Source organism: Cynocephalus volans, chromosome 6 (assembly GCF_027409185.1).
Source record: "Cynocephalus volans isolate mCynVol1 chromosome 6, mCynVol1.pri, whole genome shotgun sequence".
Lineage (NCBI taxonomy): Eukaryota > Metazoa > Chordata > Mammalia > Dermoptera > Cynocephalidae > Cynocephalus > Cynocephalus volans.
In genome coordinates this window covers 135,517,054-135,531,188 of record NC_084465.1, presented here as the reverse complement: position 1 = coordinate 135,531,188, position 14,135 = coordinate 135,517,054, and the positions used below count along the sequence as shown (strand labels likewise).

Here is a 14,135-nt window from a genome sequence, read left to right as displayed (position 1 = left end):
AAAACACATATAGATCATTTTCAGTTGAGAAGTCTACAGAAAAAAAAAGAATATCCTAAATTAGTTATTAAAATATATCTTAGAAATGATGATGTTATACCATTTATATATTTTTATCATTCTAGGCAATGCTGATCCTGAAGGTCAGGGTTACTGCCAAGCAGGTTTTAGTCTGGACTTTTATAAGGTAAATTCTTTTGGTCTTACAGCTTCTAATATTTAATGTTTTTTTTTTTTACCGTCTGCCTCTCACTCCCACCACATCTCCCCCTCCACAGCCCAAACAACAACCAAAGAACCTTTAGGTACATATCTAGCCTGTATTGGTAACTACTTCTTTAATTTTTTTTCTGTTTGCTATTTATGTTTATTAAAGCAATCTATGCACATGACAGCCTATTGTAGTACAGAGATATGATGAAAAACAATGGCATTCTTCCCACCCTTTGTGGCAATCGTTTTTAAATGAAAATCTCAAAAACCCAGTAAAAAAAAAAAAAAAAACAATGTGTTTCTAAAAGGATCACGAAAATCTATAAATTGCTTTATCTCAGCTGTAATCGACCAATTAGATTTAATATTCATGTTAAAATTAATATATCCTTTCACAAAATTAAAAACAGAGATGTTTAGGTAGAATATAGGGGGCAAAGATTCTATGATTTTGAAAATAGTATAGACAAATCCCATCAATATATGAACTGTTTTACTGCTTATCATTGTGTTTTTTATCATTGCTTTTTTGTTTTATTTTGTGTTTTACCACTGAGAGTTAGAGGTGTAGGGTGTGGAAGGTGGGGCTCTAAGTAGATGAGAAAATGTTAATATTTGCTAGCATGGAGTATTTGCTTTTCCTCCTGAGCAGGGGGTGGGTTTGCAAATGTATGAAAAAAAAAAAAGTTATTACTAGGGCCTTGAAATAAATTGGAATGGAATTTTCTTTCCATCACCAAGGCTCACAAGACCACATCTGCTAAACTGCACGGCATTAGACATGTTGATATTTTGCTTACCAGTGCCAAAAACTGAATTTATGTATTCTCATGGGAGAATATTCAATGTACCTAATGAGTCAAATTAAAATTATTTAATATGATAACACACTAAATAATTGAAAGCAAAAAGGGAAAGAAAATGACCTGCAGGCCTCAGATATAAGTGCCTCTTTTAAAAATTGCTTTTTTGTGTATAACAAATTGTTAGAGCAATGCTTATTACCCATGATTTATCACCCTTTAAAAAATGCCAGTGTTTCTTTTCCAATTGCTGCTGCTGTTGCTCTTTTCTGTTTTGTAGAATGGAGACCTTGTAGTAGGCGGACCTGGAAGTTTTTACTGGCAAGGTATGTTCTGTTAGCAGAGGAGGAAAGCACATTGGTTGTTACTAACAAAGAGATGAAGCAGAAGTGACATCAACTGCTGACTTTTTATTACATTAATTTAATATCTGTATTCACAGTTTCCCGAATGAAACATTACTTCGATTTGTACTTTGTTATATTAACGCTATTTTAAAATACTCTCCCAACTTAACAATTCACTGCTTCACCAAGAATTTATGGAGGCTCTGGCAGGCTTTGTGCTAGATGCTGGGGGTACAACAGTGAGTGAAAACAGACTGGGAGGTTAATATCTAGGAAAAGGACAGGCATTAATCGAATATCCACACAAGTGCCTGAGACATTCCAAGCATGAGTCACACTATGAAGGAAAGGTTTGTCATGATGGGGCCATACGAGGCTTCTAAGGTGTGTTTTGTACTCTGACCATTGGCGCACATGGAGCTGGAAAACAACCTGTGCTCTGCGTATGGAGACATGAGCTCAGGTGCAGGACAGCATCTGCCCAGAGGACATGCCCTCTTCTAATTCTTATCAAGGGGCTGCAGAGGCCAGCAGCAGCCCTAAGGCCAACTAATTTGGAAGCAAGCAACCCTGAACTGAGATCTGGACCTTGAGTAGGAGTTACCGAGGTGAAGAGAGAAGGGACTATGTGCGAACGTTCTGTGGAATAAAGGAGTGCAGAGTGGGTGAGAATGGAGGAAAGAGTAAAGAGAGACAGGGAAGAGCTGCTGGAGGGGGATGCAGTGGCCCCACGCACCACGAGGGCTTGTAGTTTTGTCTTCATCCTACAAACACTGGGAAACCACTGGTGGATCTTAAGAGTTTACATGGATGGCTTTAGCTAGAGTGAGAAGGTATTGTTTGTCCTGAGAATAATGGGACACTAACTATTAGAGAATTTTAAGGATGGGATGCTAGGATCACATTTGTGTTTTGAAAAGATCACTCCAGCTGCAATATGGAAAATGGATTGTAAGGTGGCCAAAGTGAAGTATCAGCAAATTAGTTATAAGCTCAATTCATGTAATACAATTATGAACATCAAATAGCTAACATTTTGGACTTTAAATTTATCTTGAAAACTGAAAAACAAAATATTTTACACAACAGATGAATATAAAATAAAAATTACGTTTTTTAAAAAAGATTTTCTTCTAATTCACTTGGTTAATTTCATGTAATTCATTCCCTTCCTTAAGTTGAAAACAAATGTCTGATACAAATGATTTGCTGAAAGTTAGCCATGGCCAGGCATATACATATAGAAGCATTTGTCTAAGATATATAATTTAAAATTTTATTCAGGCTTAAGATTATAGTGTTTACTGACATAGCTAAAGGAAAGCAGAGGCAATGTGTATATGGCATGGAGAGCAAGGGGTATTTAGCTTTAACAAAGAGAAAATTGGCAAATTCTACAGACACTGTTCATAAATTCATGTGTAAATACCATTGTCTTAATATCAGAACAGTCATTTTAGTCCCAGTCACTTGGAAATATTTATGACCTGGTTTGACAGTTTTATTCTATTTTGGACTTCAAAGAGAAAGACCATGGGGATTATATGTGAATTCCCAATGAATAATTTGGCTTTAAAAGCAATGTTAACTGTTAGTCTTTTGGAAACATTTTTCCAGTTTTCTCCCAAAAAGCATGAGATCACACTTTTGCCTTAGATGTCCATACTAAATGTGGGAGTGCGTAGATGAAAATTGCTGGCTGTCTTTGAGATACTTGTCTACCCCGATACAATCATATTTCAAGACTTCTGAGAGTCACTTTATTGGGGAGAGATTAGCCAAAGTTTTTATCATGTCATGGATGGTGGCCATAGATTCTTTTTTTGCTAAAATTCTGGATCTCCTGGGAGCTGGCTGCTTCCTACTGTCATAATTTTATGTCCTCTCTCTCTATTTTATCATAAAAAGTAAATGGCTCGAAGATTATGTAATTCCTTCCTTTAACTTAGCTGATACGTTTTACAATCTATTCATTGAATAAGTGATCCAGATTTAATACGACATCTGTACTTTGCAAGAGCACAAGAAGTCTTCTTAGAAGCCAAAAGAGACCTTGGTCATAATGCCACATATCCTCCTAGCAAAACCGTGTGACTTTAGGGAATGCACATAAGATCTTTGGGCCTCAGTTCTTTCCACCTACAAGAAGTTACATTTGGCTAGATGATCTTGAAGCTTGCTTCTCACACTGGAACATTTTAGAATAAAATTTAATCACACAAATTTTGCCTGCAAGTGTCTCCACTTCTATACTTTTATCATTGGGAGGTAGTGGGAATATGTACACGGAAAGCACAGAAGACAGATAAACTATTGTAGTTCATCTCTGGTCTTCAATCAGAATGGAAAACTCTATCCAGCTGTTATCAATTCTGCCTCACAGTTCTAGTGGCAGGCAGGAAAATTCATCATGAAAAATGCAAGCAATTCAGTAATAGCTTTCCAGAGAGTGTATGTCATTCTGTGTCTGTTTAGGAGGTCCTGTCTCTTGCATTCATTCAGTTAATGTGTTAATTTGTTTAAACACAGGTCAAGTGATCACTGCCAGTATTGCAGATATCATTGCAAATTACTCATTCAAGGATATTCTAAGGAAACTGGCTGGGGAAAAGCAGACAGAAGTGGCTCCAGCTTCCTACGACGATAGTTACCTTGGTGAGATCCATTGCTTGAGATATTTGTGGTTTCTCAAAAGACAAGCATGTTAAATGTAGATGCAGATTTTATTCCTTACTTATCTGATGTTATTTGGCATCTTATGAAAATTTTCTTCTTATTAGTTAAAGTGAACTCAACTTTTCTTTCTAAACATTATTATTTTTTTCAACTATAATGTATAACCTGCATAATTTTAGTAGCTATTTTGTAGGTTCCATGACAGTATCTTGCACGTAAAATATTTCACCAGTAGTTGATGCTATGTGTTAGTGGGGCTGCTACCAGTGCTAGAGGGGCAACGTGACAGCAGCCCTCTCCAGTGCCTACAGCAGCAGCAAGAGCAGCAATCTCTAATTGCTAGAATATTCTCAACATTTATCATGTGCAAGCCACACAATGTCATTTCACCACTACTGTTTCCTACCTTTGATATCCATATCCTAGTGGCACTTTGATTGCTCGATGAATTTGAAAAAAAAAAAAATGTGGTTATGTTTGGTCATTATAGTTCTATCTCACTTTAGAGCTAAGTGAAATTTGTGGAAAACCATTATTAAAGGAATTAAGAAGGCGGCCTTATTGGTGATCAGAAATAGCAAAACCTAAGCACAAAAGAATTCCATACCCTTTCAGGGTATCTGTCTGCTCACGATGAATTGGCAGCTGAGAAAATGCAACAGCCACCATTCACACTGAAATGTGGATTATGAAGCATTTATGCTTTTAACATTGACCTTAGAATCTTTGACTGACTGATTGGTTTTGCTATGCTCCTACTTAAAATCGGTAGAGTTATGCTTTCAGGATGTAGTATAAAAGTGTTCATACTGATGTGATTAAATTTCCCTTTATAGGATCCTTAACTTTTATTTTATAATGTGTATAGAGACTTCATAATAAAGCAGTACTATGGCAGTTCTTTTATTTTTTCTGGATATAACTCAACTGTTAAGTTGTTGAGTATGATTAGTTTGTTTCTTTTCTTCAAATTAGGATACTCAGTTGCTGCTGGGGAATTTACTGGAGACTCTCAGCAAGGTGAGAGGAGTCACTGAATTTAAGTTATTTATAAAGCATGTGCAAAAGGTAAAATGTCATCAAAAGTGATTCTCTCTACTATACAAAATGTATATAAGTGAAATCCCAGAATGTATACGTTAATATTTTGTAGGGGGAAAAAAAGTGCACTTTGGTGCAATATTTTATTTCGAAGCCTCAAAGAATTTCATAAGAATCAACATCAATCTTTATCAAATCTAGTTAAGCAATAAAAAATTAGAGCAGTAGTCCCATGTTATGAATGGAAAATATACAGATGATTAAATGACTTTGACAAAAACTATGCTGCTGGTGACAGATCAAATTTGAGAAATAGAGATCTCTCTTTTTACTTTAATTTCTAGGATCTCGTATTGGATATGTCTAAAACTATACTCCAAACCCGACTCCCATCTGACATCCTACATTATTTTCTTTTTTCCCTCTGGACATGTCCACATCCAAAGTAACAGAACAAACTAACCCCTATTCAAGTATATGGCTCTCATCTTCTGTCTTCTGTACTTTGCCTTGGCTGCATCTGTGTTTTCAATCATCAGATCCTTTATCCACCCCCATCTACCAGTGGTCAAATGCTAATTTTTTTTTTTTTTTGAGGCTGATTTTAATTTCTTCTCTAGAAATCCTTTTTAAGCTTCCTTCTGTAAACTCCTGTATCATTTCATTATTTTCCCTCCTAAGACATTTACTGTCATTCATTTCAAACATTTTATTGTGTACCTACTATGTTCCAGGCTCTGTGTTGAGTGTTGAGCATGACAGGTAAACAAATTGTCCTTAATCTCAGAGTTTACAATATACTGTGGCTGATGACATTAAATAAAAAACACAAATTACCTGATTAAAAATGGTGATAAGTGCTAGGATAAAGTTATAAACACAGAGATGATGATGATAATAGTATTATCTACTTCATAGGATTCTTGCATGGACTAAATGAGTTAATTCCATATATTTATAAAACAGTGCAATGCCTGATACATAGTGAGTACTATTAGCTGAAATAAGAAAGAATAATTGGATTAGGAGCCATCAAAGATAGAATTGAATAATTACTGTCTTTAGAAGGTCAGAACTTACAGTCGTGCACTTAATGATTTAGCAAAGAAAACTGTAAAATGTGCTACCAAATGATTTTTTTTAACATGGCATTAGGGCTCTTGTTGGAAAGTTCTGCAGAATATTATTCAATCCTGATGCAAGAAAATCAATAATGATACACAACAGCATATTGTAGGGAAAAATGGTAAAAAATGATAATGATTTTCCATTGGATCTCAGAAATATCTAGAAAAGTTTTAAGTGATTTGAGCATATCAGACCACTAAGAATCCAAGGCTGTCTGTTCACTGTTTACTTAGTCAAGAGAGTGAGAATTATATGAAAAAGAGTGAGCAATTTATGTCCTCTAGATGAAGGATGGAATTCTTCAACTCTTGGGTGGTACCTGGCTGGGCTTCACTGGATTCGAACCCCAAGAAGTTACATGCAAGGTTAGTATGTATGTAAATCTTTCTGGTGAGCAAATCCATAGCCTTCTTCAAACTTTCAAACGTGTTCATGACTCAAAAGGGGTGAAGAGCCTCCGTTCCCATTGTAGAGTCAGATGTGGTGAGCTAAAACCCAAGAAAGTGATCTGGCCCTCACCAATCCCAGGAAAGTAATTCGATGCGGTAGAAAGAATGTTGACTTGGAGGAATTGATAAAGAGAAACGAAAATCAACTATATTGTATATTGATAAATAAAAATAAAAATAAAAAAGAACATTGACTTTGTGTCAGTTCTTGACTTCTACTACTTGCCAACTATGTACTCTACAGTGATAGACCCTTGCTAAGCCTCAGTTTCCTCATATATGGGATATTAATGCCTCCTTTTCAGAGGTTAAATGAGGGAAATGTTATAAAGCACATGATACGTTGTTTAGTGGATGGGAGACATTCGATAAACGCTAGCCTCCGTTTTGCTTCTCACTAGTGGGTTCGATGCCCAAGTCATGTATTTCCAGGTCAAGTAGCTAAATGTTTTCTGACTGCATTGTTGATATTAAGAAACCTCTTAATATAATGCAGAGGAGTAGGTATAATCCAGTCAGGCATGGTACTGTTTTACGAACATATAGAATTAACTTGTTTAAGCCTCACGAGAATCCTGAGGTCGATGATACCATTATCATTACCATCCCTGTTTTAGGAATAAAGAAATGGAGGAACCAAGGTGTCAGGTTATTTGTCCAAGGTCACGGAGCTAGTAAATAGTGACATCAGGGTATAAATCCAGGCGGTTTTTAAAAATCACACTATGAGTTGCTGGAATGGATCTAAGAATTCTCCTATTTTCCCTTTCAACTGAATATTTTTGTAGTTGAGTGACAGTTCTAACTTGCCTCAGACCTCAAGCAATTAAACTGTCCTGGTCATTTATAAATGACTATGAACATCTTTAATTAACATACATTTACTGACTCATTAGTGGCGTGGTCACAGGAGGGTGCAGATTCCAAAGTTACTCAGTGTGATGGCTGATTTTTTTTTTTAAACAAAATTCTAAATGTTTGTGGCATGCAAGAAGTAGTGGTTGCTATATATTGACTTAATCACCTAAATCTGTCCTAGCCAACATGCCTGATCCTGAAATCAGTCAACTCCATTATATCTGATTGTGGTTTGTTTTTAGTGTCAGGAAAATTTAATTTATACCAAAAAAACCCAAAAAAGATTATTGAGAACTGGGCAGTGTACTACCAGTTCTGGCAGCTTCCCTGACAATCTATCCAGACGGCTTAGTTTTGTGATCCCCATTTTATTCTTTAAGAACATGCCCTCCTTTTGCTGTAGATGAACTGTCCATGCTCCTATCTACGGCCAACCCTCTGCTTTGCACCAGATCCCATTCCCTCTCTTGACTCCAAGATGGGACTCCAGCATTCTTCCCTCCTTGTCTCCCGTCATCTATTGTTCCCTCTCTCCTGGATCATTCCCACTAACATACAAGCATACTGTTATTGCTCCCATCTTAAAAAACTCTTATCCCACTTCTCCCTCCAGCGACCACCTGTCTTTCTCTGCTTCCAAAGAGCTGTCACTCTTCTCTGCCTGTACGCTCTGCTGGTTCCTCAGCTGTCCTGCTCTTAACCCCCTCCTGTGCCCCTTCTGCTCTTGGAATGATTCTTGTGAAGCAAACCAGTAGCCTCCGTAGTTCATCTTCCTTGAATATCAGGAGCATTTAGAGTCAGTCCCTCCCTCCTCATTTTTCCACTTGGCTTTCCAGACCCAGCTCCTTCTCGATCTCTTACTGATTCCACTTAAATTTCCCTCAGGTCATTGGCGTGTCCCAGGGCTAAATTCTTGGACTGTTTCTTAATTAACTATTTGAGTTCTGTCTTGGTAATCTCTCCCAGTCTCATTTCTTTCTTCAGCTTAGACTGAACTACAGGCTCATGTATCCAACTCTGTACTCAATATCTCTGTTTAAATAGCTCTCCCAAACTTAATGTGCCTGACTTTCCCACCAAAATGTGCTCTACCCTCCATTGTTATCCTCCCAGTTGCAATGTAAGTGGCAATGCCATTTTCCCAGTTGCAAAGTAAGTGGTGATGTCATTTTCCCAGTTGCAATGCCATTTTCCCAGTTGCAAGGTAAGTGTGATGCCATTTTCCTAGTTGCAATGTAAGTGGTGATGTCACCCTTCTAATTACTCAAGCCAAAAGTCTTAGGAGTTTGCCTTGGACTGTGCTTTCTCTCACACCCCATACCCAATCCATAAGCAAATTCTGTTAACTACACTCTCAAAATACAAGCAGATGAACTATCCAATTATCACTTCCTCTGCAGCTTCTACCCTGATCCAGGCTTCCATCATCTCTCACGTATATTATTGCAATAGCTTCCTGAGTGGTCTCCCTGCTTTCACCCTTGCCCTCCTACTGTCTATCCTAAATCCAGGAGCCAAAGTGCTCCTTTAGAAATAGAAGGCAGATCAGGTAATTTCTTTGCTCCTGATCACTTCCCAACTCCTTCAGCCTAGAATCCAAGTCTTCACACTGACCTAGAAGGCTCTATTCATTTGGCTTCTTGATTTGACATCATTTCCTGCTCATTAGCCCTCACTCCCTCTACTCAAGTCTCTCTGCCTCTTTGCTATTCTTTGAATACTCCAGACACACTCCTACCTCAGGGCCTATGTACTTGCTGTTCTCACTGACAAGAACATGCTTCTCCCACATACCCACAATATGTACATCCTCTGTTTCTTTAATCATTGCTCCAATGTTACCGTCTCACTAAGGCCTTCCCTGACTACCCTAATAATTTGCAATTCCTTCCCCATTCCAAGTTCAGCACTCCTTGTACCAGTTTACTGCTTCGTTTTTCTCCATTACAGTTATCCTATTCCAATATACCATTTAAATGACTCTAGTTTTTAAATTGTAAGGTCCATAAGAGCAGGGATTGTTTTGTTCACTGCTATGTCCTATGGTCACCTACAAAAATTTTTTGACTGAATGAGTGGATTTGCTACTGAAATATCCAACATCTAACCCCAAATAAATCTCTGATTATTAATGCTGACAGCATAAGCAGCCAACTCTGCTGCAGCATGCACAGCAGATATATTTAATGCTAGAATTCGTACTGTACCTTTAGGGGCAGTATTGGATGGCAGGAAACTTGGATAGAAGAAGAGTCTCGTCTAGGCTCTTCTTTAAAAAAAAAATACTAATTCTTAAACCCTAATGAGATGAAAGATAGTTTACATTTATAAAAATGAGAGCTAGAACAATTTTTGACAATCTGCTATTCTAACTCCCACATATTGCAGGTGATTGGGAAAAACTAGGTTCAATGACTCATCCCAGGTGTGTGGCAGACCCAAGACTAGAACCATTATTTTCTGAATCCAGAACCCAGTCACTGTCCTTTGAAATATGTTGCCCCTTTCCCCAGAGTTGCCTCCTATGTCTCTGCTACTGAAGCTCCCTTCCCGGGGTACTCTTGGCTGCCAGGCTTCCCCTAATGCAGCTGCCCACAAACAGTTCTTGGAGTCCAGCCTCATATAATTGATGTCATATGGGTTTTCCTTAGGTAACCAAAATTGTTTTAACATGTTAGTATGACAGGAGCTGTAATTTTTATATTAGTGCAAATGATGTCACCATAGTGAAAGCCAGAGAAATCAGAGTGAGAGGTTTAACTTATAAATTACATGCAGACCTGAGATTCCAGGCTGGTGATCTAGAGGTAGATCCGTGGAAACTGGAGATGAAGACTACCAAATCTCAAAATATGACTTTTATTCTTTTGTTTTCTATTGTCTGTGGAAGAAGCAAAAGTTAATAAAAAAGTAAATGCAGAGGCCTGACTTGCAACTTCCAACCTCTACATGATGGTCACTTATTTAAAAAGCACTGTCCTTACCACTTATTTGTTACCTGGCTTTAAAACATATATGTAATTCCCCTTCTAAATGACTATGTTTATCCCTAGAATTGGTTGCTGGAGTTCCAAGAGGAGCACAGAATTTTGGATATGTGAGTATTGAAAATGCATTATAGGATATTTTCTTGTATATGCAAAGAAATGTTTTCTTTCATGCAACTTTTAAGTCTTTTAAAACTTCCTTTAATCATGAGCTCCCCCTCCTGATTCATGCTGTTTGCTTACTAAAAAGGAGAAAAATAAATGAGCCTAGATTTGTTCTGATCAGTGTGTAGGATCAGCTACTTAATTAGTGGGGCCCAGTGCAAAATGAAAATGTGGGGCCCCTTGTTCAAAAATTTTTAAATCTTTCAGGACAGTGACAACTGAATATTAAACCAAGTAGAACCCTTCTGACTGCACAGGTCACACACCCATGAAGTGGGCCCAACCCAAGTACATAATCTAGAAATAATTGTGGAAAATGTCATAGTTATGATAAACACTTTAATATGTCTCCGATGGTAGAAATAATGAAATCAATTGTTATTTCACTAATGTATTAGTTTCCTAAGACTGTCATAACAAATTATCACAAAGTGGGTGGCTTACAACAATGTAAATTTATTCTCTCACAGTTCTGGAGAACAGACGTCTAAAAATCCAGATGAGGGCAGGGTCGTGCTCCCTCCAAAGCATCTAGAAGAAAATTCTTCTCTCCTCTTTTAGCTCCTGGTGGCTCCTGTTTGTTTCTTGTCTTGCAGCAGCCTCCTTCCAATCTCTGCCTACGTCTTCATATGGTCATCTTTCCTCTGTATTTGTAAGGACACCAGTCATTGGATTTAAGGTCTAACCAGGATGGTCTCAGCTTGAGATCCTTGAGTAATTTTATCTACAGAGAACCCATTTTGACATAAAGTCATGTTCTGAGGTTCCTGGTAGACATGAATTTGGTGGGGAGTACTCTTCAAACCCACTATAGTTAATTATGATGAAATTAGGAAAAGAAAATAAATAGATCTTACAAAAAGAAAACCATATTTTAAATAGTGGTTATCTTTTTAAAAATATCTAGAAAATACAGAATGTTTATAGATTGGGGGTCTATTTATAGAATTAAAAGGAATAGTTTTGCTCTATGGATGGCATTTTAAAATCTCTCTTTATTTTTCTTTTGCAGAGAACCATAATTATTAATTCTTGTAGTAGCATAAGCACAGAAATGGATTTAGACAAAAATCCTGATTAAATAAATTAACTGACCATCATGTTAATTGCTCTCAGCATTCTTGAATTCAATTTTTATTTCGCCACTTCAGATTATTAGGCATGCATTTTGTGTAGGTATTTCAAACTTAACCATAAACAGAAAGTTTAATTAGCTTTTTATTTTTAGGTCATTCTTGTGGGCTTGCATTTTTGTTTTACATATAGCTAACTATTTATCAGTCTTTGCAAAAATTTTTAAATGATTTAAGTTGCAATTTTTACAAGATTTTTTCCAGTTCTGTGTCAAGTGATATACCCATCTAATGTCTATGATTTCAGGTCTCAATCATTAACTCTACAGATATGACCTTTATTCAGAATTTCACTGGTGAACAGGTAATGTGAAATAATTAATGTCACTCTATGATAATACTATAGTATAATATTCATATCATTTATTTATTCATTCAAAAATATTTAATAAGCACCTACTATGTGCTAGAAATTGTTCTAGTTACAAGGGTTACGACAGTGCACCAGACAGACAAGATCCCAGCTCTCATGCAGCTGGCAGGGGGCTGGAGGTGGGGCAGGATGAGATAGTTTACTAACAAACAAATAAATGTGCATCATAATTTCAAATACAAGAAAACTTCAAAAAGTTCATAGAAAATGGAATTAAAATATAAAAATAAAAAGTATAAATTTTATTTCTCAACATAAGCTCCATCAAGTGCAAGACACTTTTGTAAGCGATGATACCAGCCATTTAGTCCATCCCTAATGATCTGAGGGTCCTGGGAATTTAATCTTGTCAATGCCATTTTGTTTTACATTATTAACTGAAGAAAAATGAGTGCCCTTTAAAGATTTTTTAACATTAGGAAACAAAAAGAAACCAGAAGGAGCCAAATCAGGACTGTAAGTTGGATGCCTGATGATTTTCTATTGAAACTCTTGCAAAATTGCCCTTGTTTGCTGAAGAATGAGCAGAAGCATTGTCATGGTAGAGAAGGACTCTCTGGTGAAGCTTTCCCAGGTGTTTTTCTGCTAAAGATTGGCTTTCCTAAAGCACTCTCATAATATAGAGATGCTATTGTTCTTTGGCCCTCCAGAAAGTCAACAAGCAAAATCAGTATGTGAACAGTGAGAACGCATCCAAAAAAAAATCTGTTACCATGACCTTTGCTCTGGACCAGTCGGCTTTTGCTTTGACTGGACCACTTCCACCTCCTGGTGGCCATGGCTTTGATTGTGCTTTGTCTTCAGGATTGTACTGGCAAAGCCATGTTTCATCTCCTGTTACAATTCTTCCAAGAAATGCTTCAGGATCTTGACCCCACTTGGTTAAAATTTCCATCAAAAGCTCTGCTCTCATCTGCAGCTGATCTGGGCACACAGTTTTGGCACCCATGAGGCAAAAAGTTAGCTAAACTTGGATGGCCTGCACTGCAGGCTTCATCTTCAACACTGTCTCATCCCTTCTTAAAACGAGTTATCCATTTGTAAACTGCCGATTTCTTTGGGGCGTTGTCCCCATAAACTTTTTGTAAAGCATCAGTGATTTCACCATTCTTCCCCCCAGGCTTCACCATAAACTTGATGTTTGTTCTTGCTGCAGTCTTAGCAGATTTCATGTTGCTCTGATAGGGGCTCTTTTCAAAGTGATGTCTTATCATTCTCAGTGCCTCAAATTAGATTCTGCTTAGTTACATTATAACAAATGAGTGCGAGTTTATTTTGGTGCAAAAATTTTTTGAAATCCATGCATAGTTTTTTCATAATACACATTTTCCTTGAACTTGTTGAAGACCCCTCGTAGTATCAGTGACATAAAGAAAATAAAACAGTGTTATATAATAATGGGAGGAGGTGGCAAAGGAGCTCTTAGATGGGGTGGTCAGGGAGGCCTCTGAGGTGGGAACATCTGAGCTGACATGTGAATGACTTCACAAACTGTTGCATATCTATTTCTGTAATATATAGATACCTAGTCTCCATGCTTACATAGAAGACAAATCTAAAAACCAAAGAACTTCTTGGGTTTGTAGCTTATATATGACTATGTAGAATGCATTTTCAAACAAAACTACAATTTTAACAAAATTAAATACAAACAAAAGTGGGACGGCAATAAATCTGAAATGAATCACAGCGATTTCACTTGAACAGATGTTTCTTTGCTTCAGCAACTGGCTGCTCACAGTGAGATGATGGGACAGCGAGCAGGGGGCCATCAGCAGAATGCTGTCTGCTGGAAAGTGTGTTCCATGGCGGACAAGAACTGTGTCTCTTTTGTTAATACTTCTACCTCCACTGACTAAACAACAACTAGAATAAAATATGTGTCAGGTGCTGAACACTCTTTGCTGAGGAAATAAATGCATGAATTACCAAGTGGCATGTAATAACTCAATTCTCCTGCTT

General features: G+C 37.2%; 1 protein-coding gene across 2 annotated transcripts in view; it reads left to right on the top strand.

The window, feature by feature from the left end:
- Window positions 1-14,135, top strand: part of ITGA8 (integrin subunit alpha 8) — a 179,570-nt gene that overhangs the window by 36,437 nt on the left and 128,998 nt on the right. Inside the window, exons 5-10 of one of the 2 annotated variants that reach the window (XM_063100572.1) lie at window positions 126-187; window positions 1,297-1,342; window positions 3,893-4,018; window positions 5,015-5,059; window positions 10,569-10,612; window positions 12,048-12,104. In XM_063100572.1, coding sequence (XP_062956642.1) covers window positions 126-187; window positions 1,297-1,342; window positions 3,893-4,018; window positions 5,015-5,059; window positions 10,569-10,612; window positions 12,048-12,104 — 380 coding nt within the window. The remainder of the gene's footprint in view (window positions 1-125; window positions 188-1,296; window positions 1,343-3,892; window positions 4,019-5,014; window positions 5,060-10,568; window positions 10,613-12,047; window positions 12,105-14,135) is intronic. The other variant, XM_063100573.1, reaches the window with a different exon arrangement.